A 24,989-nucleotide genomic window follows, 5' to 3' on the forward strand; every position below is an offset into this window, starting at 1 on the left:
CAAACAAATCTAGAGTTCCACCTCTGCCGGCGATACTGCAGCTGTTTAGGAGCAAAAAGGGAAGCCAGAACTTTGCTCACTGTCATTTGAAAAATTCACGCAAACAAGGCTCACGAGAAGCACCACCCCCCGGAGCATCCTGTGCTGAGCTTGTACCACCGAAAGGAAACCCCGAAAACCTTGTTCACGGTGCTTGCTTTTGCTTTTTGGCAAGACTCCTCCTCCACCGAGAAGGAAGAAACTTTACAGATAATTTTTTAAGTGACAAGAGAGCTTCGCACAAGAACACAGAACAAACCAAAGACGCTAAGAATGCCTCCTATTTCTGGAGTTTGTTTTCTTTCAACAACAAAGTGCGTTGCCTCTCTTAAAGGACAGACTACCTCTTGGTTTTGGTTGGCAGCACCTCTTCAGTGTAAAGCTTATGTTGTCTGTCCGAAGTATTTGTCCTTTCAGGTGATCCATCAGCTCTTTTAAGGAGGAGAAAGACTTGTTTGAACCATGTAGGAAGTACCCGCCTTTCTTCACCTCAATCTGGAAGTTCTTGTACTGGATTGAATTATTTATCATCTGCAATTAGGGGTGAGAGAAAAAAAAAAAAGTGAAATATAATAATTAAAGAATGTTTTAAAGCCATAAAAGCTTCCCAAAAGCCTTTGAAATTACAGAGAGGACCAGTTAATCACTTGCTCCTGAGCTAGGGTCCTCTAATCAAACTCCAACGAACTAGAAAAAGGCCCTAAAATCCTACAACCTTCAGTCCCAGGAAGGCTCATAACAACATATAGTGGAAGAAGAGCAACATAAAGATGCCATCATGCAACGAGCCCAGTTGTGGCTTCTGAGTTTTGCAGAGCCTGAGAGCATGCAGAAGCCCCGACTCTTCAGAAGGAATTTTCTCTTCACAAGAATTGCAGAATCTGGACCCCTTTTGAAATCTCAACTTAAAAATAGCACAACTCCCTTTCACAACCCAGACTGTCCAACAAGTGAAACAAGATTTCAGGCTGTTGTTCACACCTTCCAGTTTCATTCAACTGTAGCGAGGAAGAATGACTGAACCTTCATACTTACCTCTCTCAAGCCCGTGCCCTTTCAAGTTCTACCCTCTACTCCTGCTCCCTCACCTCTACCGTGCTGCAGCTCCGCTCTCTCTTTCCTCTCTAAGCCTCATGAACGAGGCTGAATCATTTCCGAGACAAAATCCATTTCTTGTTTCAGTGCCTCAGTTGCCCTGTCTGTCAGAAGGCAGTCTTGATCATATAGGTTTTTTCCAAATGTCTACAGACAATGAACCAAATATCAATGCTGAGATGACTATTACTTCCAAGAGGTTTTTTTCATCATTTTGTTGTTTCTTGTTTCAAATGTCCCTTCTTGACCCCATCATCAACCTGGTCTCTTTCTATGACCATGTGACCCACCTCCTGGATGTGGGGAAGGCTGTGGACGTTGTCTATCTGGACTTTGGTAAGGCCTTTGACACCGTCCCCCACAGCATTCTCCTGGAGAAGCTAGCGAATCACGGCATAGACAAGTGTACTCTTCACTGGGTTAAAAACTGGCTGGATGGCCGTGCCCAGGGAGTTGTGATTAATGGGGTGAAATCCTCTTGGCGGCCCGTCACCAGTGGTGTCCCTCAGGGCTCAGTTTTGGGGCCGGTTTTGTTTAATAGCTTTATCAATGATCTGGATGAGGGGATTGAGTGCACCCTCAGTAAGTTTGCAGATGACACCAAACCAGGTGGGAGCGTTGATCTGCTTGAGGGTAGGAAGGCTCTACAGAGGGACCTGGACAGGCTGGATCCATGGGCCAAGGCCAACTGTAGGAGGTTCAGTAAGGCCAAGTGCTGGGGCCTGCATTTCGGTCACAACAACCCCAAGCAACGCTACAGGCTTGGGGCAGAGTGGCTGGAAAGCTGCCCGGCAGAAAAGGACCTGGGGGTGCTGGTGGACAGGTGTCCAGTGTGCCCAGGTGGCCAAGAAGGCCAACAACATTCTGGCTTGTATCAGGAACAGCGTGGCCAGCAGGAGCAGGGAAGCGATGGTGCCTCTGTACTCGGCGCTGGTGAGGCCTCACCTCGAGTGCTGTGTTCAGTTCTGGGCCGCGCTGTACAAGAGGGACATTGAGGTGCTGGAGCGTGTCCAGAGGAGAGCGACCAGGCTGGTGAGGGGTCTGGAGACCAGGGCATGTGAGGAGAGGCTGAGGGAGCTGGGCATGTTTAGCTTGGAGAAGAGGAGGCTGAGGGGAGACCTCATTGCCCTCTACAACTCCCTGAAAGGAGGGTGGAGAGAGGTGGGGGTTGGCCTCTTCTCCCAGGTGAAGAATGACAGGACCAGAGGAAATGGGCTGAAGCTGCGGCAGGGGAGGTTTAGGTTAGATATTAGGAGGAATGACTTTACTGAAAGAGTGGTCAGGCCCTGGAACAGCCTGCCCAGGGAGGGGGTTGAGCCACCATCCCTAGAGGTGTTTAAGAAACGTCTGGATGTGGCACTTCAGGGCATGCTCTCGTGGCAGAGGTTTGGAGGGGTGTGTGTGTGTGTGTGTGTGTGTGTGTGTGTGTGTGTGTGTGTGTGTGTGTTGTCTTTATGCTATCATTATTCTCGTGTGAACGCTTTAAATATCTTCCCCAAACTAGCGAGTCAGCTGCAAACTTCCAACTGAGGTCAGTAAAATTCAAACTTCTGTGCAGTTTCTGCATTCTTTCTTTCTGCTTCTAACCGGTTTTCTCACCTATCCCATCTCATCAGCTTTCACTTATCACTCATCTTTCACAAAATAGCTTCCAGCAGCTGACTGTGTGTATGTGCCCTTCTGTGGCGCGCTACACGTAAAGGCCACTGTCCTCATGCACTGTTCTTTCACAGTGTGTCAGCAGAAATACATCCATATAATTAAATCCACATTCAAGAAACATGAGATAAGTTGCATGGACAAATTCTGTATGTCATTCTCACACCATATAAGTTTTAAAACCTCAATTTCAATCGTGTCCATGCACAGTTTTATTGCTATGAATGGAAATGTTCTGGATGTAACGTAGATACAGCGTATTTGTAGAGACAGAACAAGGGTCTGGCGAAAATGAAGCTCCGAGTACAATTATCAATCTTCTGCCGCACCCGCTATCAAACAAAGACAAGGGTGCCTGCCCTAAAGCACATAAATATATCAACATGGATTACAGGGAGCTGCTGGTCTTTTAGCTGATTATCAGATTACTGCTGGGAACGCCACACCTGACGTACCTCTGAGCCTTCGCAACAAGTCACTGTCATGAGAATGTGGTTGAAGTTGGTGCAGCTCCATCTCAACACATACATTCCTGCTTCGTTCCCTTCCTGCCGCAGTTTGTTGATGGCGTATTCCGTGCTGAAAGAGTCCATGTACAAATGAGGAAAACCAACAAATGAGCAGTTGCATCCAAAATCTATTGTTAGTAAATACACAGGAGAGTAATCCTATATTTGGAACAAAAATGTGTAACAGCAACTTAGAAATATTTCTATTATTATTAAAACATGATTTAATTGAGCGCATTGCACACAGTCACATTTAGCTACACAGAGCAAGGGAAGAACGACTTATTAAGCTCTTAGCATGCTTGATGGGGAAATTCCACATCCAACACAGTGCACGCATAAGCTCTCAGTTTTATGTAAATTGCACCCTCAAACATAAAAGGAAAAGCCAACAAGGTGGGCAGAAGGGAAAAAAATTTCGTTAGCTATTGAAAAAAACAAAGGCTTGTTCATCCATCCGAGGGCTCCCAGGGTCAGCGTAGATACAGTTCAACTCCGTTTACCTAAAATATTCCCATCTGTTCAACTGACAACGATCTTTATAGCTATTAGTGAAGTAAGCCTCAAAATACTCCTATAGTGAGGAAAAACTGATTCTATAGAAGAGTAAGTTGATATGGAGAGAAACAGTGGCATGTTTTCAATATAATCTTTAGCAAAACTAAGTTGTTCTACAACATTTTGGGAACTAACAGCCTTCCAAATGTCAGATTTCCTCAATGGATTCACTATGCAGCAGTATTAGAGCATTGAACCTTGAACCCTGGAGGTGTTCAAGGCCAGGCTGGACGGGGCTTTGAGCAGCCTGGGCTGGTGGGAGGTAGGTGGTGGCACTGGATCATCTTTAAGGTCCCTTCCAACCCAAACCATCCTGTGATTCTATGCCTAATTATTCAAGTGGAACAATAAAAATCATTTTTACTAACCAAATGGGTCCATGGCATCCATTCTTTATGTTGTGCTCAATCAGTGGGGGAGCCACATCTGTGCAGAGGTAATGGTGGGCATCTGCTGTAAGTCTGAAGTATCCGTCTATCAACGATGCAAACGACAGCGCCTCATCATGCGAGGACAGTTTTAATTCCTACAACAAAAAGATATTTTGGTAAAGAATTCTTCAAGTCCTGTTAAAACATTTCAGGAGTGTTTTAATATCGAGCAATTTTTGCAAAGGGTGGCTAAAAAATTGTCCAGAAACCTGTGACAGAAAACCATATGTATATTTAGGGAGCCAACACTGACCGTTCTCTATCCTCTCCCCACTCATTACTGGCTAGAAACTTTCTCTCTCTGGCGTGACATGTTCTGCTGTAATCCTACACGAGATCTGTAAGGCAAACCCTTGTGCCAGCCTTTGTGAAACGGCACAAGCCCAGGACCAGAGCAGTCATGTTGGACTTGAAGCCAAGGGCACTCCGGCAGCTCCTGTCCAAACTCTAACAGCTGGCAGCCCACAGCAAGAAGAATCAGTTAGGACACCAAAATTGGGTATCTATAAACCGACCCTCCTCTCCTTCTCTCCCAGGTCCTCTCTGCATTTGCCTCCTCTCTGCCATCCTTGCTGAGCTCCTCTTTCTTGATGCTGCTTTTGACTCTCCAGGCTGTACAGAGGACGGCCACAGGCTGAGAAGCGTAGCCAGGAGGCCACCAGGCAATGATGGTATGCAATAACAAGCGTAGAGAAACAACCATGCCCACCAACTTCTTGCTTTTCGCATCTGTACAGTGTTGAGGACAGCACATTCAACTGGTATTTACGAGTCCCAGTAGAAAACGTTCCTCAAGGAGGTTGTCACCTGTTGCCCAACACCACTGTGGCACTACAGCTTCCCATGGGAGGGCAACCTACCCAAGGTTTGGTTCTTACCATCCTTTTGTTATCCTGCTTGTTAATGCTAACTGTAGACTCCTTGATGACAATGTGGGTGATTTCAGGAAAATAGGAAAAATTGTTCCACAAGTCTCGAATTTTGTGTTTTTCTTCATCCTTTTTGTTTTTGCTGTCAGATTTTTTCTTCTTCTCTTTCTCTGTCTGTACAGACTGCAAATATATTTTGGATAAAAGTATACTAATAAAAACATTTCATTTTTTTTCAGCACAGTGTTTTTACTCTAAAACGAAAATTCACGACAAATTAATCTTCCACAACTATTTAATTCTTGAATGCTCTTTGCACTGAATTATCAATTCATTTACATGTTCGGTGTATTCTTCTATCAAGAATTGTCCAAGAGAGGGTTTTCATGAGAATGAAAGCAAGCAGTCGTTAGCCAGGCGACCTACTTCTCTCTTGATACGCTAGGGATAATTTTAGTACCAGTACAGGGCTGAAAGGATTCGACTGAAATTTCTAAATTGTGCCCTTGAAATACTCTCCCAGAGCCCAGCCCAAAAGCCAGAGTCACATCCTTCTCGTGCTGCACGCCTGAACGGCCGACAGCAGATGAAGTTCTGCACGCAGACCACAACGAAGCTGCGCATCTTAGAGGTGAAAAATTACTGAAAGTTATTAGTAATTACTTATTTAAAAAAGATAAATGTTCAGGCTGAGCAAAGCTTCCTGCTAGTCACAGATAGGTTCTCACCAAGATGAAAGTCTTTGGTTTGGGCATTTAAATAAATATAATCTATAAATCAGCAGAAAACAGGAGCCTTACAAGAAACAGGCTGTGCTTCTTGCAAGCTCGTCTGCTCAAATAACATTTCTTCCTTCCCTCCCCCCCATTAATACTGTCGTTTAAACCAGAAATTCTCCATCAGAGATAGAGATAGTTAGGGCACATCTAAATGGAGTGAAGCACGATACTTTTTGTGTTAGAAAAGATAGCTATCAGTAGGGTTCTCATCACTGTGGGGAACTGCGGCAAGCAAAAAGAGGACTATTTGTTCAAATATCATATGTGGAGAAAAACTGTAGAATGTGCCATAACCTCTTCAAGCCTAGAGCATATTTAATATTTTTGTACACCAAATACAGAAGAGGTTAAGCAAAGTGACCTCAATTAGCAGCACTGAAACAAGAAACAACATATAAAATATCACTGACGTGAGAAAGCTTAGCTTTAATGTCACTATATTTTAATTTATTCATGAAAAGTCTAGGAGCATGAGCAAGCACGGCACCTGGGGTGCTACATACACAAAAAGCACTATCAGACTTTGAGGGCACTATCAGACAAGAGGGCCTCCCCAGACATTGATCTTTCAAGACTTGTGTCTGGTCTGGCAGATACAGTACAGTCTTTACTTTGCCTGGTGAACAGGTTGCCCACAGAGGTTGTGGAGTGTCCATCCTTGGAAGTTTTCAAGCTCAGAATGGATAAATCCCTGAGGAACCTGGCCTGACCTCAAAGCTAGACCTGAATGGGGGGGGTTGGACTAGACATCTCCTGAGGTCCCTTCCAACCTGCATAATCCTATGAAAGAAGCCCTTTCAATAAAAAGCTGATCTGCAGTGTCCGAAGATCATGACCGTTTTTCAACAGTTGTTACACCCCCAAAAGCAATCTTCTATTTCCCATTTATCGAGGGATACTTACATTTGGCTTGAGCCTCCACTGAATTCCATTGTTTCCCGTTACGATGACTTCATATAGTTGGAGGTTCTCATTATCTCCACAGTTAAATCTATTTATTTCATTTTCAGACGAAATCAGCAAAAACGAAGTCTCAAAAATTTCTGCTCCATAATGTTTAGTCAAGGTCTCCATTGTTGATAAGTATTTAACTTTCAGATCACGCGGCGACACGCTACTGTCGCAAATGGTTTTGTTGTTAAACTCTTTAAGGAAATGCTTGAAAACATTGTTTATCCGAATCCTGGTTAAGAAATTCCTCTGTCTGATAGTCTTGTTCAAAGTTTCCGGAATGTAAAGCTTATAACTAGAAAGAAAAACAATGCTATGAGTTAATACTGTTGTCTCCTAAAGTTTTAGCTTTCTAAAATGTGCAACTGCCTTACTTTGAAAGTTACAGAGAACAAGATGCGGTAAACCACTGTGCGGTTGGTACCGTAGCGGTGGTTTGCAGCATCAATAGCCAACAGGAATTCAAATAATAACCTTATCAGAAAGCTTTTTAGTCAGATGGATGCAGCCCACTCAAATCAATAAAACAAGTTATTCTAACCGTTTTCTCATTAGGTTGCCACTTAACAACACTGCCATTTCTGAACCTACTGAGCCAGAACCCCGAATTTACAGCAAGTCAACTGGTACCCAACACATCAGTGTGCTGGCTGCACGAGCTGCATGGATTTCAAATACTCTCCAGACGAGAAAAAAAATCAGGTTTTCTAATACATATCGACAAGATTAGGAAGACCCACTTAGCACTAGTAGTGTTGGAGCTTGTAACACCTGTACAGTCAGACCCCGGAAGGTAAAATGCTTAAAAAAGCCCTTCTGGAAGAGAAGCGCAGCAGACCCAACAGTGACAAAGAAGTTTCCCCAGCTCACCTGATATCTTTGGGAAGCTCCGGAAGCTTCACATTTCTCTTGATGGCATAGTGAGAGATTGCAAGGACAGCCATCCCCAGACATTCGTTTTCAATTTCATGAACCTCTTGATCGTTTTTAGGATCGCGGATTGGTGCCAGGCCTTTCACTAAGTCATACTGACCCTTAATAGGAAGCAAAAAAAGAAAGCTGCCAGATTTGGTATTTGTCATCGTTTGTCTATGAGCAAGCAATATATCACAAGGTCGCAGGCTCTCCTTGAGCAAGAAGAGTCACCCAAAAACGAAAGCCAGGAACGGAAGGGGTAGGAGAAGAAGGGAAGAGCCGTGCAATGGATGAAACCTTCTCTTAGACCAGTGAAACAGAAACACAGGCAAGCACTACTCACCCTGCAAACCCTGCCTGTTTGCGAAGAAACACCAATGTTTGTGCCTGGCTGAAGTCTTTTAAAATGACAGCTTGTGGAACAAGTGGCATGACCAGGTGGATCGTCACAGCACATCCATCCCACATGCAGCCCACAGCGTTGCGGCTTTCACCAAGAACGTGTGTAGACGTGCAGGTAGAACACCTGCACTGCTCAGACACTTACAAACCCCCCGTCCCCTTCTTCCATACATTAGCCCACCAAAAATTCACTTGTTTTTTAATTAACTAAAGAAAGGACCACTCCTCCAGCACCATCACCATGTTGTTTTCTGGTACGCAATAAAAATTTTGTGTCTCTGCTTTTTCTCTGCCCTTCATCACCTGGTGTCTCTATGATCCCCATGCACTCGGTCTCTAAGCCCCATCTCAAAGCCAAGATTGCAAATTCCATGGCAGCCGCCTTGCTCTGGGACAGTCTCAAAAATATTTGGTTACCAAAGAGCAAAGACATTTCTGTTGCCTTACACAAGCACTAGTGTTTTCCTGTTTGACTTTTTAAAAAATGTTATTACCCAAAGGTAAAATTCTGCTTAATACAATATCATCTGACAAAATCAGTAGGGTCCCTGCTCATTCCGCAGCTTGGTTTTGGTTTCATTCTTTTTGCTGGCACTCAGAAAAAGGAAAAAAAGGGGAAAAAAAGGAAAGAACAAAAAACAGTTTTGCAGCGTGTTTTCAAACAGTGATTTTGCAGAGTTGCATACATATACACAGGAACGTTCATACGAAATAAGGCATACGTTAATTTGATTACACAGAAAAAAATATTTGCTTATTTTATTACTTTAGAGTGCAAGTGGTACCATTAAAATGCACACGTAGCTGTAGCTACCTTGGCATTTTATTGTGGTTTCACAACAAAACAAAGGGATCCACTGGAACAGCTTCATGCTCTCTCTTTTTCTGAAGGACACAACCGTTATTTCAAAGACCGAAAATTCTGCAGTAACTATACTCAGAATCAACAGTAAACATGTTTTTCTGCGGCGCATTTGATTTGCCCATTTCACAAGCTTTTGTCAACTTCAATCTTCCCATTTCTTTGACGAAACCAGACAGCTTCTCGTTTGCAAAATCATTTGTGTGTATATGAACTTGTTTGTACAAGAACACAAGCTTTCTGAAGTAGGGGCCCTGCTTACTGGCCACGTCCAGGGTGCTGCGTGTACCGCCAACAAGTGGGAGGCACAACAGGAGGAAAGAAAAATAAAAATACAGCCGTTTTTGGACTGTGAGATAGACAGTTTCTCTACACCTTCTGCATAGGGGTACATTGTTCTTCACGTAGCAAATTCTCTTCTCTCCACCACGCAGAAGTACGAAGAAAACACTTATCAATACGAACAGGTAAGGTTACCTGTACTTTAAGGGTTTGAAAGTAGGTCTTTAAAGCAGCTTCTACTTAATAAGATAGTTTTTGTGTGACTACAAGGGCAGAGATACTTGTAAGCAACCTCTTACCTGTGCAAAGATGTATTCTAAGGAGTTTGCATCAAGTATAGGCGTCCCCTCTGGAGCCAGCTTCTTCTCGTAAGAGTTCTTTGCCTTCCTTGGGGAATGCCTCCACACCGAGGGCTCGCTTTCACTAGTCCCATGCCAGTTTGTAAAGTAGTACCTTGCAAGAAAAGAGGAATAAACTTTAAAAACTTCAAGGGAAATCCTCCATTTACATTAGATGCACAATTTAAACTCTTAAAAGAAAACCAGTTACAAGTCAAAAATCCATCAATCTTCTGCCCTGAGGTTGCAACTTAAAGCGGCCCGCTGCTGAAACTGCAAGCCTGGCCTGAGGAATTGGGGAAAAAACGATGTATTAGTCAAAGGTCTTCAGCGTTTCCACTCAATGGTAGCTCACTCTTAACTCGCAACACCATGACTGACTGCCTGTCGCACCCCTGCAGTCCATCGAACAAGAAGGCACCACTCAGATGACAGGTACGTTTCCATCACCTCTGACTTTGCTTGAGCAGCGTAAGAGAGCGTGAAGCCTCTACTGGGCATTAACCAACAGCTCGCACTTGCATTCCTAGATAAAATGGCTCATCTAAAGTGTGAGCAAGACTTAAACCTCCTCCTCAGGCACAGGGAAGAACTCGGACATGCCTCGCTCCCTGGAATTTCTGCTTCCCTTTGGTTTCGGACGAAGCTGGTGAAAAAGGCACCAATTCAAGTCACCCGTTTTTAAAGCAGCACAATCTCCTGTGTACATTACAAACAAGCTTTTTACTCCTATCTTTACCCAAAGCTATTTAATTAAAAACCCGCTAGAGGAGTTGGCATCTACTGAAAGTTAATAAAAACTTTGAATTCAAGCTCTGTTAGCACCTTTTGAGAAATCTTTGCCTAAATTATTCCAGAAATCTGTGTTTATCTGGGTTCTAGTAACATTGAAATCAGGTAAAGTTCAGTTAAATCTGGTTTGAATCCATGTGCCTTTTCCAAAGGTTCATGCCTTGCACGTGATCGCAAACTATTTATAATTAAAAGGTTACAGCAGAACAGATTTACCCAACTGCTAAGTAGGAATGATTTCTAGAAGAGTATGTCAATCGAATTCCAGAGGAGCATTCGGCACGAGCAAACAATGCAGAATTACTGCATTGTATAGATATATTATTGCATTAATACAAAGGGATATTTCTGATAGACAATGACCACCATAAGCATCACGTAATTTGTTTCACATCACCATGACATCTCAACAGCGAAGTTTTTAATGACTACCTACATATGTGATCAAAATCACAAAGAATTTTTGGGACCAAACAGCTTTACACAAGAAAAAGACAAATGAATGTGAATGTTAATAGACACTGCACTTAAAAGAAGTTGTAAAGAAAAAGTTGAGTGGAAAAAACCTAAGATTTGAGGTAGAAAATGCTGAGGCACGTGATGGGTATATCCAAGTCCACAATTTGAAATACATGTTTTCTGTATTGAAGGAAAAAGCTGAATAGATAAACTACCTCATAATCTATGAACACATTTTGAGATTACAAATAAGAAATCTGTTTAAGTAACAAATCACTATGTTGACCAAGCAGTTTACTTTCAAATATAACACAATAAAAACGTCAAGAGACATGTCCTGGAAGAGAGGAAGACAGCAAGTCAACTGGCAAACGCCTACAAACGCTACGGTGCGGAACAACCCGCATGCAAAACTGGGCGTTTTGAAATATGTGATTACATCTTCGTGACTTGTCTCTGACCAGAATGGGAATTCACGGATTAAGCCCCGGTTCTGCAGCGGTTGAGCTTGGTGTGTATCGGCCTCAGTGCAGAGTCAGGATCTCAAAAGCAAACCAAAATTAGTACTTCTACTTCAGCACCACGTTTCCAAATCACACGTGTTACCTGCACAGTAAACTGGCCGTTCAAATGAAGAATTATATATCAAATTACATCTTTTTAAATTTAAAGAGACGAGACCTTCTGCCCAGTGTTTCTGTCCATCCTTTCTTTTTGGTAGGTCTTTTTAAGTCCCCCAAAAAGCATGTATCTATAGCATGAGCAGGAACAGCAACACGCATCCCGACAAGTACTGTAAGATAGCGCACCACTCCTTCGGCTGAAGCATAAAAAGCAAAGCAAAGCAAATCCTTCTGCCTCCAGGAAATTACTTGGTTTCCGCATGCTCCTTTATAAGATTAGTGATAATTAATAACTCCAATTCTTTTGGTATTTCCTGAAAATAATTATGGGCAAGGTATCGCGTATTGTTTGTAATTGAGAGGAGGATTTGCTCCTTTCCCCACTAAACTGCACTGTTTAAGACAACACTCATAAGTTACAATAAAAATTAGAGCCCCATTGTTTGAGGGACCATATAAAGAAAGAAGGGGAGTCTCTGCCTTGCAGAGACCGACGCGCTTGTGGTAAGGGGGAGACAGATTATTACTATTCCACTTTCACAAACAGAAACGGGAGCTCAAGCTTTCCAATTCCGAAGCCCTGCAGAGGAGCTGGGAAGGAGACTGCGCGCTCCTGATTTCAGGATTTTTCCCCCTTTAGCCCAAGGCAGACACTCCAGCGGGGGGGATCTGGGGAGTGAGCCCCAGCGGGTCACCCCCAGGAAGGGGCAGTTTTGCCCTTCAATCTGGCCGAGGAGTGGTGGAAATGCTGGAGGGGAACCCGCTGTTCTCTCTCCCCCGGAGCAGCTCTCAGAGTCCTTCTTTCCAGAGTTTCCAAAAACACGTGTCTTGGGTCCCTTCTCCATGCCAAGAAACACTCCTACCTCTGGCTTGAGCACAACCCAGCCACGGAACGGTTAAACTCCTCCATCAGCTGGTGTGCTAATTAGTCCAGGATATTACAAAATACTGCGGTTTCTTATGTTGTAGAGTGTTTATTTTTCTAAACCTTGAGGCAAGTGAAAGAAATATAGGGCTAGTTACAAAGCTTCCAGTGAAAAGAAAGTCCTTTTAAAGTATTACCAAAAGTATACCAGCTGGCACAGATCTGATGGGGAGAGGAGGAGGACGGGAGGTCCGAACAATTGGAAACCAAATCTAAAGCTCTCAGCAGCGGGACAAAAATCAAACATCTAGAAGCATTTGAAACTACTCAGTCACATACCTTCATTTTATATATATAATCTCAATAGGGCATGACTAAAACAAACCTATCAATGTAATGACATTTCAGAAACAAGGTTGTCCACATAAAAATGATTTAGTCTCTGAACGATTATACGCAGTCTAACACGCTGCACTCTTAAACAAGCCCAGACCATTTTCCTTTTTCAAGAGGAATTCTGCCTCTTGCACAGCTCAGAACAAACAATATTCATTCAGAGAACGGTTTCACAATCCTGTATTGCTCATAACTTTTCAGTCCCCAGCCCTGCTCTCAGTTCAGATGCCCAAGCCAAGACACACAATAGATCAGAAATGAAAGAAAGGAAAATATCACTTCACCGATACACTCCACTATTCCTAGGGAGACGGGAATCTTTAGATTTCATATAGTCTCTTCTTAAATGCATATGAAATTATTTTAAATACATATTATTGACGCAAAGGTTGCCAATTTTCATGCATGAAGTACACCTGACAAAAGCGATGCCCCTGCCAAACGTCAAATCCCAACTCTAAAGCATAAAAAAAATAAACCACTGTAACTTTTAAACACAGAAAGCAGGGCGTTTTCCAGCTTCATTATATAAAATGGGAGAACAGAAGCATTTTGGGAAAATAAAGTTCAGCATAGAGTAATTTTGCCTGTACACCTAAAATTTGATAGCGTTATGAGCAGCCAAAGAAGATCTCTGTGAGGGAGGTGTCCCAGCAGTTTTAAAGCGAGTGGTGTTCCCCCCACCCCGGGCAGGTCAGATGCAGTAGGAAGGAAAGAGAACCTGGAGAGAGCTCTCATCATTCACCCAAACAAGAAACAAATAAAGACCAAACATAGCAGAAACTATTTTTTAAGAACTGAGTTAAAACCAGCATCTAATCAGAGGGTTAAATTCCCACAACGACATTTTTAAAATACCAGAAAAGCAGACCACATCAAAGAATTTCAGTATCAGGGGAAAATGCCTCCGACTCAGATTATACCAAGAAAATTCTTTTATTATCCAGTATATGGTTGATCTGGCTGCTCTCTTAAAGCAAGAAAGGGCACTTAATGCTCTGTAAGAGGCCATTAGAGTCCTCAGAGCTTCTTTTAGAGAGTCACTCAATGCCGTTATTGTACGGCGTTTATCTGCCAAACGTAATCACAGCTGTTTAAATCTGAGATTAGTCGAGGTTAAGTCATTAACACCACTAACAGACTGTGTTAAAGAAAAAAAGAAAAGACTGTAATATCCTCTTCCTCTCCTAAAAATAGGTATTATAATTATTTGAAAAGCAAAGATATTTTTGTTGACTGTCAGTAATTTTTCAGTTCATCAGACAACAATAACAACACCGGTCCGGCACAAACGTGATCAGAATTGAAAGACCGTACAGTTAAAGATCACATTTTCAAAGCTCTGTCTTTGTATCTGCATAAGCAAAGTGGTTGTTATTCTCCAACAAGCCTAGGAAATGGTTTGGATGCACAACCTGAGGTTCGCACATGCCGTTTCTCTCATTAGCACATACAAATCATATTGTCTAACTAGAGATTATCAGGAAAAAGCCGTTAAAATGCTGTATTACCCCTTGAAGTTTTTTTCTCTATAGCCCAAACTAACTGTGTATGTATTACATTTTAAGGCAAAGAGGGAATATTACGTAAAAGCTTATTTTCTTACAGCTGCACCTTGAAGAACCAACAGAAACGATCCATGGACTTGCTTTAGGAAAATGGGAAAAGTTTCTAGACTAATTATTGCTGCAAGCAAAGCTCATTCTATTTTTCTCCTATATCATACGCGTAAAGCTCATATTGATGCAAGAAGAAAAGTCAAAATAAAAATAATAAAAGAAAAAAAAAAAAAAGAAGGCAGCATAATGTGCAGAATTAGATTTCTAGCAAATCCTGAAAGAAGGACGCCCTTCCTTTGGGTAGAGCAGGTGAGCGTGCCCAAGAGCTGTCAGCATTAGCGCTTTCATTTTCCAGTGGATGAGGGCTGCTCTACCCATTCAGCCCCAGAAACCTCAACGGGCTACACGCTGTATTTTAAGAATGCCACCTGAAGTTCAACCTGATGGTACGTGTTGGATAAAGATTCTGGGAACAACGGTTTCTATCTTCCGTCGCTTTCTCCAGTCTGGCGTGTGCCACCCACAGCGAGGTCACACCGACTCCCCCACAGTCCTAGAGGAGAATTTCAAAAGCATTTCAAAAGCAATAGCGTGTTGCTTTTTCCCTTCAAGTTAATAGTAAAATTCCCACCGACTTCAGCGGGAGTATGGTTCGCTTTGAACACTTCAAATGCAAAGTGAAGCATGCAAAATACTGACGTAACAAAACAACATTTTTGAGCCATTTTTTTCAACTTAGCTTTTAGCTAGTTCGATCACCTACAGCTTTGTGGACACAGGTTCTTGTGGGTTTCCAAATTCCGGGGCTTGTTTCAAGGTTATATAGCAAGATGAAAAGAAAATAAGAAGACATTTTAAGCTTTTCCTGTTAATCTCTTATCTACGCTGTGAAAAGCAAGCTGCTTCTTTTGGTTTTGCTTTCCTGCTTCTTCGGTGAGTTCAGTAGTAAGAGTTAGAGCATCCACGTATGGCTAAGGAATCATTTTTCAGGGGTTTGCACTTACCTCATTCGATAATGGAGCCGGTGTGATGTTTTTTCATCTATCTTAAAGACCTTGTTTGGTGCATACCAGAGTTTTTTGTTTTCATCGTAGAGGGCAAAAAGATTATGGCAGAGAGGAGATATAGCTGCCAGAGAAAAGTAAACAAACGTATGAATCACAAGGCTACAATATGTATACACACCTCAAAAATATAAATGCATAAAGCAAATACCTGATCTTGCAAAACAGACGGTAAAAAGCAACTGATACTGGGATTAGTTTAAAACAAACACTAGAAAGTTACAGTTAAAGTGGAACTGCAAGCTGTGCATTGGTTCACTCCACTGGTTTTATCGTGTATTAAACAGCAGATCATTTCAGCTACTTCTCACATTAAACTTATTCCAAAATCCTGACTTCGCCAAAGGTCTGAACTTAGGAGGAAACGACTTAAAAATCTTCACTTTTTCCAGATCACAAAAATGGGTGTTTTAACAAAACCACTCAGCAGTACAGCTTTGTTCTCGGTTTTCCTTTATTAATAAATATTACTCCTACAGCTGAAAAAGCAGGTTCTAATGAAATGATGAACATCCCCTTCTCATTAGGACACACGCAGAAAGCTTTAATGTGTCATTTTTCCATTCTTTGCTCATTCAACAGAGGGTCTTCCAACAAAGAACAGACTTTGACTTGTATGTCTAGGCTGACCCGCGTTAACTTTTGCATTTACATCATCCCAGATTAAAACAGGCTATGGTATGTTTACGGGTCTACTGTTGTTTGAATTCCTTGCTTCAGTTTCCTGCTCAATAGGAGGCAGTACCTTTTTGCCAAAGCCCTGCTCAGGGAGACAGCTCTGTTGCAGAGAGCACTGCAGCATTTTAAAATAGAACAGAATACAATTTTGTTGAGGTCCTGCAGAATTCAGTGAAACCATTTCTGCTGTGACTTGGGGAGAGAGAGCAGAAGGGAAGCAGGGAAGCCAAGGAAATAAAAACCGAACAGCCTAATTGCAAAGTTCACGAGAAGATGGGGCTGGGCAGCCGCTGCCTTCTGCAAGGCAACAAGCAGAACGTTGGTGTCATCCGTGGTTTAACTATTCAAGCTGTGATTTACAGCAGAGACCAGCATCGTGGGCTCGCTGAAATGGGTAAGGCTTTGCCCATGAGCGGGTACCTCACTGCCGTGTGCTGTGGGCTTAGCGAAAAGCGAGAGAAGGCAGAAGGAAGTTCCCTTAAGGAAAGGTCACTTTAATTCATTTCTTCAAAGGCTTTAAGCTTCCGATAGAAATTACTAGGAGGAATCGCACAGTACGTGGGTTCGCACCGTGCACCGGGGCCCACGTTCATGAGGCTCTACCACAGATTAAATCCACTGATTCCAGTGGAATTATATATACATATTCAAATATTTTGCTGAGTCAAGGACCACAGTGACAAAGCAAGAAGTCTTCATTATACATTTCTGTATTACCACAATTGTGCACAGCTGGGTTAACTGTAACTGGGGAATTATTAGTACTACTGATAGCGTAACTCTGCAAAGAAACGTCAGGTAACAAAAGAAAAAATGAAACAGGGAAAGTATCTAATGGGTTCTCAAAAGTAGCATTGTTTTTTTCTCATTAGCCCTCTCCAAAATGTTTTATCACATGGGACAGAACTTGTCAGGCTTACCAACTAGTATACGAGGTAAAACAGCCTTGTGTTAACTTATCTGTATATTGTGTCTCCTTTTCTCCTAAAAGAAGCCTAATCCCATCCCACCAAAATGAGAAAATCAGTACCTGTATGCAGGGTGGGAAATCATTACTTTATGTGAATCTTAAGACAGTCTCTCTCATCATTTCTTCCACTCCAAACAGTTTAAGAACCGCCCAAACACGCCTTTGGCAAAGGTTTCCATCCTAGACTACATCACACGCATACTTCTTCTACAAGCATTGACTTACATGCAAAGGAGGACACATCACTTTTGATACTGCCAAGCCTCGTCACTGAGAACTTATATAAAATCCATATACTCACAACACCTCTGGGCAGCTTCAATGCACAGCTCCTCCGAGGTAAACTCGCCACCCGTGTAACAAATGGGATCTTTATCTTGCAGGTAGAAAAGTATTTCTAAACCCTGATGCTGAGCTTCCAGGTTTACTTCGCTCTTCTTTGTGCTCCTCATTTTTGCACAGAAAGCCATGGCTTTGCAATCTTCTTTTACGTTTAGATACTGAAAGCAGAGGAAGAACAGTTAAGCGAAATACGAAGAAGAGTTTGGGTATTTGTCAGAAGACAAATCCGTTGCTTAATAAGCCTACTGCATGCTATGATGGGCTAGGCGCAGCATTTCTCCAAGTCTTCACATTGGGAATCTGATTATTCAAAATCAGTACTTTTCACAAATGAGGGGAAAAGTGAAAAAAGAAATGTCGATGGTTTCTGGTAACTCTGTTCCGAATCATTCCCTTCTGTTCTGGTGGTTCCACAACTATTCCAGAAGGTTTCTCTTCTTACTGTAAAGCAGGAATAACTTTCACATCCTTAAGCACCTAACTGACTGAAAAACAATACTTGAGGCTGGGTAATATAAACAGTACGATTTATATTTCCTTTAAAAAAAAGGTTAGCTTCTATTTTTACAATCTCCTTAACAGCTAAATATTTCTGATGGTTTTCCCCCCTCTCACCCTTTGTGTTTTAAACTCCCGATACTTAACGTGTCATGGTGAGATGAGCTTTTATTGGAGACTTACTTTTTATTATTACTTCTCTCTGTCTCCAGAAGGAAAGGGTAGCACGAGCAGGTTTAACACAATAACTTTTAGACTGCCGAGAAAGCATACGGGACAGCTCTGACTCAAAAGAAAATGCGTGTTGCATTTTATACGCAGTGCTTAAATAGAAAGAGCCAGAAGGAAACAGATGAACACATACTCCATGTATTGTGGGGTCTGTGTTCCATGTTTTACTAAGCTTTAGCTCAATTAATAACAGAAGCCCAAACCACCAATTCTACAGTTTACGAACTTAATACTCCCACCGAAAAACAAACAAAACCAAACCTCAAAAGCTAACATACCTGCATTTATGTGACTGTCTGATCCTCTACGCAACTGAAGTGGATTATCTTCTCACTCTCCAAGAGCAACTTGACTCTGGCTGCGGAAAAAAATATTAAAATTGTCAGGAATGGCTTTGTACAGTTTGAGGCAGAAAATACACGGTCAGGCTGATAAAATGCAATCTGAGGTAATCTTTCCATTAATATAACTGAGATCCGGATCTAGTCTCAACCAAAGACAGTCATAGCAAGCATCTAGGAGTCTATGTAGGTTTACTGATTTCCTTCGACTCTTTGGGTGCACTGGCTGAGATGCAGACTAAAACCAGGGGAAAAGCCTTGGTTATTCATTGGGTTTTTTTCATATTTTCAGAGTATCAGCCACCAGTTTGGTGTCGTACGCATTGCAACCCTTAGCTGTGACACCAAAGGAGCGTTCTTCTCTTTGCTTTGCCTCCCTCGTGGCTTCTGAAGTCACTTCATTTTTCACATTTTTTACTACATATTGCTAATTCCAATTCTTCCTTAGTCTCTACTGTTTCCTCCCCTTCCAGATTATCAGGTTTTTTCATTTTTTTTATTCACCTCCGCTGTATGAAAGGTGCAGAGCCTTGGGTGGGCAGCACAGAATAAGGAAGCCACTCAAGGGAGTTTCACTGCAAGGGTAATATTTCTCTCAGAGGATCCTTGTTCACGAGGAGCACAGCCCGTGACTTCCGTGCTTTCAAGCAGCCGGGGCACCTTCCAAGACTCTTTTTTTTTTTTTTTTTTTTTTTTAAGCCTTATCTGATACCACAAACCACTTCGGTATTCTGGGGCTGGTTTGCAAAACTCTCCCACCCAAAGTTACAGGTTATCCTTATCACCTAAAGCAAACCTGGAATATATCAATACCTTTTTTTTTTTCCCAATAGCAGGCGTGACAGTGCCTCTATTTAAAGTATTGTCTGACGCCAGGGCTGCAAAACCAACAAGATGCTGCGGGAATACTTAAGAAGCAGAAGGGGGGAGAATGGGTGTTGATAAGAAGTCTCCTTAGACCCAGTCCTGATGCTGGTGCATGGAGCATCAGCAAAGGAGCTGGCACGCTTGGAAGGCATGCCTGTACGTTCCTTTCCAAAGGTGGAAAGGATCTGGCATGGGAATAAGCCAGATGGGGAAGGAGTCTGGACTTCATGGCGAGAAGAAGGATGGGGGGCTCTGTTCTGCATCTCCGGAGGGACTCCCGTGCTCTGGCAGTGGTCCCGCATCACTGCCTGCCAGCCACGGCTCCGTGCTCTCAAGGGGAAACCATCCCGCTTCAGTCTCCCGGGACAGCCACTAACGAAGTGCGACAGCAAACCAAATGTGACAAAACGTCTCTAAACTAAATGTGACAGTACTGCTGGTTTGGTAAACGTCGCCCATCACTCATCTGAGGCTGAAAGACATTTGTATTCTCCATCCCTCCCTTTTTCTCTTCTCCCCTTCCTCTGCCAAAAGGAACTTTAAATGTGCATTGTTTCTGCTGCAACAGCATGAGGCCCTGATCTGATACAGCAGACTTCACTGAATATTGCTTTATAAGCCCTAGGCTTAGTCGGGAGAAAGTCTGACACTGCCACACAAGCTTTCCTTGTGCTTGGAAAGCGCCCAGCAAATGTGATACCATCATAGAAAAAAATAACATTTAACAGCACAGCACGTATTTACAATTAAACTGCATGTTCCTGCCATCCGTCCCACTTTAATGCTAAATTTGAGTTTCCAGACACATTCCCTCAGCAATAACATGGGGAAGAAGTAATTGAGCATGATTACTGGAACATGCAGACAAGCCAGTAATTATTTCTGCACAGCACCAGAAAATTTAAATGCAAAAGGTTAAAGATATTAGCTTTAATCTAATTGAAAACACTCCCTTTTAAACAATGTATCTTATAACCGAAACTCAATATATTTTAATGTCTGTGTGGGCATAATATTAAAAAGATTGTCCAGACGTTTTAAAATGTGAAGAAAAATATAAAACCATTGCCTTCTGGCAGATTCATAAATCAAAATTGTTGCTTTTCAACACAGCGTTCTTTGGTTTTGCTTAATAGCTCGTATTCTTGTTTCTAATCACGGCAGCAATTCTCAGAACACAAAAGAACCTTAAGTGCTGCTTCGTTTATAATACGCTTCTGGGGATGAACCAAACAAACCAACATCCGAGCTCTAACTTACTATTTACTAACAACTTTTCCAGATAGTCCCATGCTCAACGTCAGGAATTGACCTTTTTTCAAAATGCATCTTAATCTTCCAAAGCTTCCACTGAACAAGACAAACTCCTGCTCGGTCTCAGCAGTAGCATCTCTCACCAGTCCTGCACAGTAATATTACCGTACATACAGGTCACGGCACCCGGTGACAGCCGGGACAGCGTCGTGGCAGTCCCTCGCTCCGGCAGGCACGTACAGGCGGCCACATGACTGTCCCCCATGCCAGGCTCACCCCGGGGATCGTGACTCACAGCTCCCCACGGCCATTGCATTCGGTCTCTTGCAATCTTAAGCACCACATTACACACCCCTCATGCCTCATCTCAGGAATCCGAAGGGAATTTTTAGGTTTCAGAGCCTCAGAGGACCATTGTTTTTTGTGTATCTTCTGCAGATTATCTCCCTCCCTTGTGAGCGTTTCCCTGATGAACTTAGACGCCAGCTGTATCCTTCCTCAGACTGCATTTTGCGCCATGCTCCGCTGGTATCCTCCCGCAGGACAAGCTCCACTTGCCCCTGCTCATCCTTGCAGCATCTCTCAATGCTCAACCCCTCCTCGTCAAGCAGCTCGGCCCCAGGGGACAGCGGGAGGACCGCAGGGATGCTCTCAGTCGCTGCTGGGAGCAGTCTGACTGACAGGACAGCGTTTGCTCTTCCCAGAGCACATTTTCTCTTCACCTGTTTTCTCTTTCTCATGTTGGAAACAGTTTTTTGCGATGCAGGCTGCAAAGTATTTAGGGGAAGGTAGGGCAGCTCTTCTCGAGATACACCTCAAAGCAAAGGGTTTCTCTGGTTATCTAAAACGCTGACCGATGTATACACACATACCTGCCACCTTCTCAGAAGTCTGTATTTCAGTCGCAGAATAACTCAGCTAGCTGGCGGGGTGAGCAAACCCCCAGCCCGCTGCACCACCAGCAGAGGGGGACAATGATTCATCCTTCTCGCCGTGGTTACAACCACAAAATTAGTGATGTTGGGTGCACACACGGGCACGATAACAAAACCATGCACCCATGATTGCCAAAACTCGCATCTAATCTCTTTGGACTAGGTCAACAAACAGCTCTGGGCCCACAGTCAGTATTTTTTTCCCATGCACGGATGACGCCCTCACACAATTTTGGTATCAGCTGAAAAGTTTAAAATAGGGAAAGGGAATTCTAGAAAGCGGGTTGTTCAAAATCAGTTTGCTTCTGGTTTGGCTATTAAACTATTAAGACTTCATGAAATATTTGGAAGAGAATAATATTTGGTAAAAAATGAAGTTCCTGTCTATGACTTGCCATGGCCAAGGTCTTCTCAATAAAAGCAGAGTGGTTCAAGCCCAATACTCCCAGCATTTCTAAGGAATAAAAAAACACAAACGTACAACACTATTTGTTAAATAACCCCTTTAAACTTTTGTATGCCTCAAAAATCAAGGAAAGAAAAGGCAGGGGCATAAATTAAATGCTTTAGAAACTATTTCCAAATCTTCCTTGAACGAGAAGGAAGGAATTAATCCGCTGTCATGGAAGGAGGAGCGGGAAAGCCCGCCAGGCTCCGAAGCCTCCTGTGACGCTGGGACACCTGTACCTGGCCCTGCCGAGAGCCTTCCTCAAGAAAAATACCCCGAAGCACAAAAAGAGCTTCCTTGAACAAGGGAACAGGATAAAACCGACAGCTGGGAGATACCTTGAGATGTCAGACACCAAGAGAAAATGTCTCCAAGCTCTACTGGGCGTTTTTGAGAAAACTCCGCTCGCTTCAGCTCAAACAAGGCTAGAGATGCCACGCAGCTTAGGCTCCCCACCCCAGCAGACCCAAGCATTTGTTGGGTTTTCACCCCAAATCAGTTTTCTCGCTCTCAGTGGGACACACTTACATTTCTGCCAGAAGAACTGCCGCAATTCCCAAAAGAGAGGCACTGCGACGTGGAGGAGAAGCAAGCAGAACCTCCAGGCCTGCCATCAGCTGCCGGAAAGCTGCTGCCCATCCTGGCTGGACCCCATGGACCCAGAACCCTTTGTTTTCCAGTCATAAATCTTTTTAATGGACAAAGGGAAAACATGAAACCCACACAGATTTTGAGAAGAAACCTCCTGGTGCACATCCACACTTAACCCGAGGCAAACCTGCACACTTGAGACCTGCTCGGATTTAAAATGCAAGTTTTTCTTCCTGCTCGTTTTGGGGAGTTCTGACAGGAAAACGAGACTCCGGCCGGTGTCGCGGGCCCCCCGTGCCAGCCCCGTTACACCACTGCCCCTGCGTTGCCCACGCTTCCACCATAAACAAAGATCATGGAAGCCAAATGCAAAGATGGAAGGTCTGTTTCAGGGGCAAAAGTCCCTAAAATGTGAGGAGAGGAAAATCCCAGATAAAGTCTGACCAAACCAGAACTCGGTTTGAAGCACCATTTGCAAGCTCTTCCTCTTTTGTCCCCTCTCAGCCAATTTAAGTTTCTGGTTTCATGACAGGGGATGTTTACGATTGCTTATGCTAAGAAAGTAAGAGATAGGCTTTCCTTAAGCGAGCAGGGCATGCCATTTTTGTAGCATTCATAGTTTATGTCAGCCTGAAAGTTCTCAATTATTATTATTTTTTCAACAGAGGAGTAAAGAAACATGTCACAGCCCATTCGGCACGGGACATGCATCTAATCTAGCGTAAACTATTAGAGACTCCTTTAAAATAAAACCAGGCGCTCTGCTTAGCTTTTTAAATTTTAACACGAGAGAATGACAGTGGCGACACGATGGCAAACAGCGACGAAGAAGCACGTTAAAATCCCAAATCACTGAAGGCGCCGTCGCATCGCTGACCGAGCAGCCCCGGGAAGGAACAGCCACCACTGCAGCAGGCAATGGTGAGACCAGCATCCATCAACTAAAGCTCACTGCAAAGAAAGAGGTAAAAACCTTGCAAAGAAAGAGGTAAAAACCTTTCCTTGAAGCAGAACACCACCATACACAGAGCTCCTTCAGGTCCACAACTCTTGTCCAACTGAGACTGAGGAGAGCAAAAGGCTCAGCACCGCCCTCCCATGTCTTCTTCTGACCCGTGGATGTGGCTCACGACACCAACTCAGCTCTCAACGCTCCTCTTCACCAATAATTTAAGATTAACTATGCTAACTACTATCTGTCCTCTTGTCCTCTCTTCTGGGGATGTTTCTTTCCAGTCACAGTAAAGAAAAAATGCTTTTAAAATTTTATTTTTTTTTTTTTTTAAATTCAAGATCCAAAATACTGTAGGGCAGAATGAGGTTGCCTTTTTAACCGTATTTGGGTCCTTTCTGTGCATATGCAATATTTCATCATCTTTATGTATGTGATCACACGCTATTTTCCACCCCCCCCCCACAGGACACCCTCCCTCAATGCGCAAATCAGTATTTATTTTATTTTAGTCTATCATTCAGAATGATGTCACCCCACGCTGTTCACCTCTGCCCCAAAAACAGAATTACTAATTCCCCCAGGGTTTTTCTACAGTATTCATTCTGCGACATGACTGATCTGTGTTGTAAAACTTACTTCTAAAAATCAGGCTGAGAGCACAAATAACGGAAATTTTCAGCAAAAACAGTTCACGTGCAGCAAAGTTCTTAAGAACTGAAAACCAGGGTGCACTGTGATCGGGTGTGTCAGCCAGCCTTCATTACTCGCACGCTTACATTAACAGGTGTTATATATTTCCATTTTTAGCAGCCTAACTCGGAAAAGCAGAGGAGGCAGACTCCTGTTGCGTTCACTTACTGACTGCTTCGGACCAGACACAATGCTTTAGGAACCCACTCAATTCACTGTCGCGCTATGAGAACCAGCCCTGCTCGTTTCCTGTGCTTTTCCAAGGCAATTTCAGCTACTTCTCTGAATTTCGTGACGTGTCACCTATGTAGGAAGAAGGTTTTCAGCTCTCTCAGAAAGCTGCGTGTTAATTTACCGCCTTTATTGTCCCGTCGGTAAGGGCTGCTGCAGATGCATGAGCACACACACGAACGCAAAGTCACATTTTCCTCTGTATTATCTGATCTTTCCAGCCTGATGTTCCTTTGGATACAGATTGGGCTTCTGTGAAATCAATGGAGACCAACAATTTCTATAGCTTGCTTTTAAACTATAGATGCGTACTTAATTCTTTCTCATCGACAATTTCTGGTCTAACAATAACTTCAAATGACACAATTCTTGAGAAGCTTACAATCTGTTACCACATCCTTGCATAACCAATACTAAACAATTTTTGCCTAAAGCGGTACCAATTTCCTTGGAGGAAAATATATTCGTGTATCAAGCTTCAAGCCATCATGGAAACCTACCAAACAGCGAC

At 43.0% G+C, this 24,989-nt stretch overlaps 1 protein-coding gene across 3 annotated transcripts in view; it reads right to left on the bottom strand.

The window, feature by feature from the left end:
* JAK1 (Janus kinase 1) overlaps window positions 1-24,989 on the bottom strand; it is a 65,709-nt gene that overhangs the window by 14,956 nt on the left and 25,764 nt on the right. For 2 of the 3 annotated variants that reach the window (XM_054212817.1, XM_054212819.1), the window contains exons 2-11: window positions 18,445-18,524; window positions 17,397-17,595; window positions 15,388-15,511; window positions 9,651-9,804; window positions 7,761-7,924; window positions 6,843-7,185; window positions 5,170-5,343; window positions 4,229-4,386; window positions 3,249-3,372; window positions 384-570 (exon numbers count right to left, since the gene is read on the bottom strand). In XM_054212817.1, the coding sequence (XP_054068792.1) occupies window positions 384-570; window positions 3,249-3,372; window positions 4,229-4,386; window positions 5,170-5,343; window positions 6,843-7,185; window positions 7,761-7,924; window positions 9,651-9,804; window positions 15,388-15,511; window positions 17,397-17,595; window positions 18,445-18,450 (1,633 nt within the window). In that variant the 5' untranslated portion in view covers window positions 18,451-18,524. The remainder of the gene's footprint in view (window positions 1-383; window positions 571-3,248; window positions 3,373-4,228; window positions 4,387-5,169; window positions 5,344-6,842; window positions 7,186-7,760; window positions 7,925-9,650; window positions 9,805-15,387; window positions 15,512-17,396; window positions 17,596-18,444; window positions 18,525-24,989) is intronic. The other variant, XM_054212818.1, reaches the window with a different exon arrangement.

Source organism: Rissa tridactyla, chromosome 8, assembly GCF_028500815.1.
Source record: "Rissa tridactyla isolate bRisTri1 chromosome 8, bRisTri1.patW.cur.20221130, whole genome shotgun sequence".
Taxonomy (NCBI): domain Eukaryota; kingdom Metazoa; phylum Chordata; class Aves; order Charadriiformes; family Laridae; genus Rissa; species Rissa tridactyla.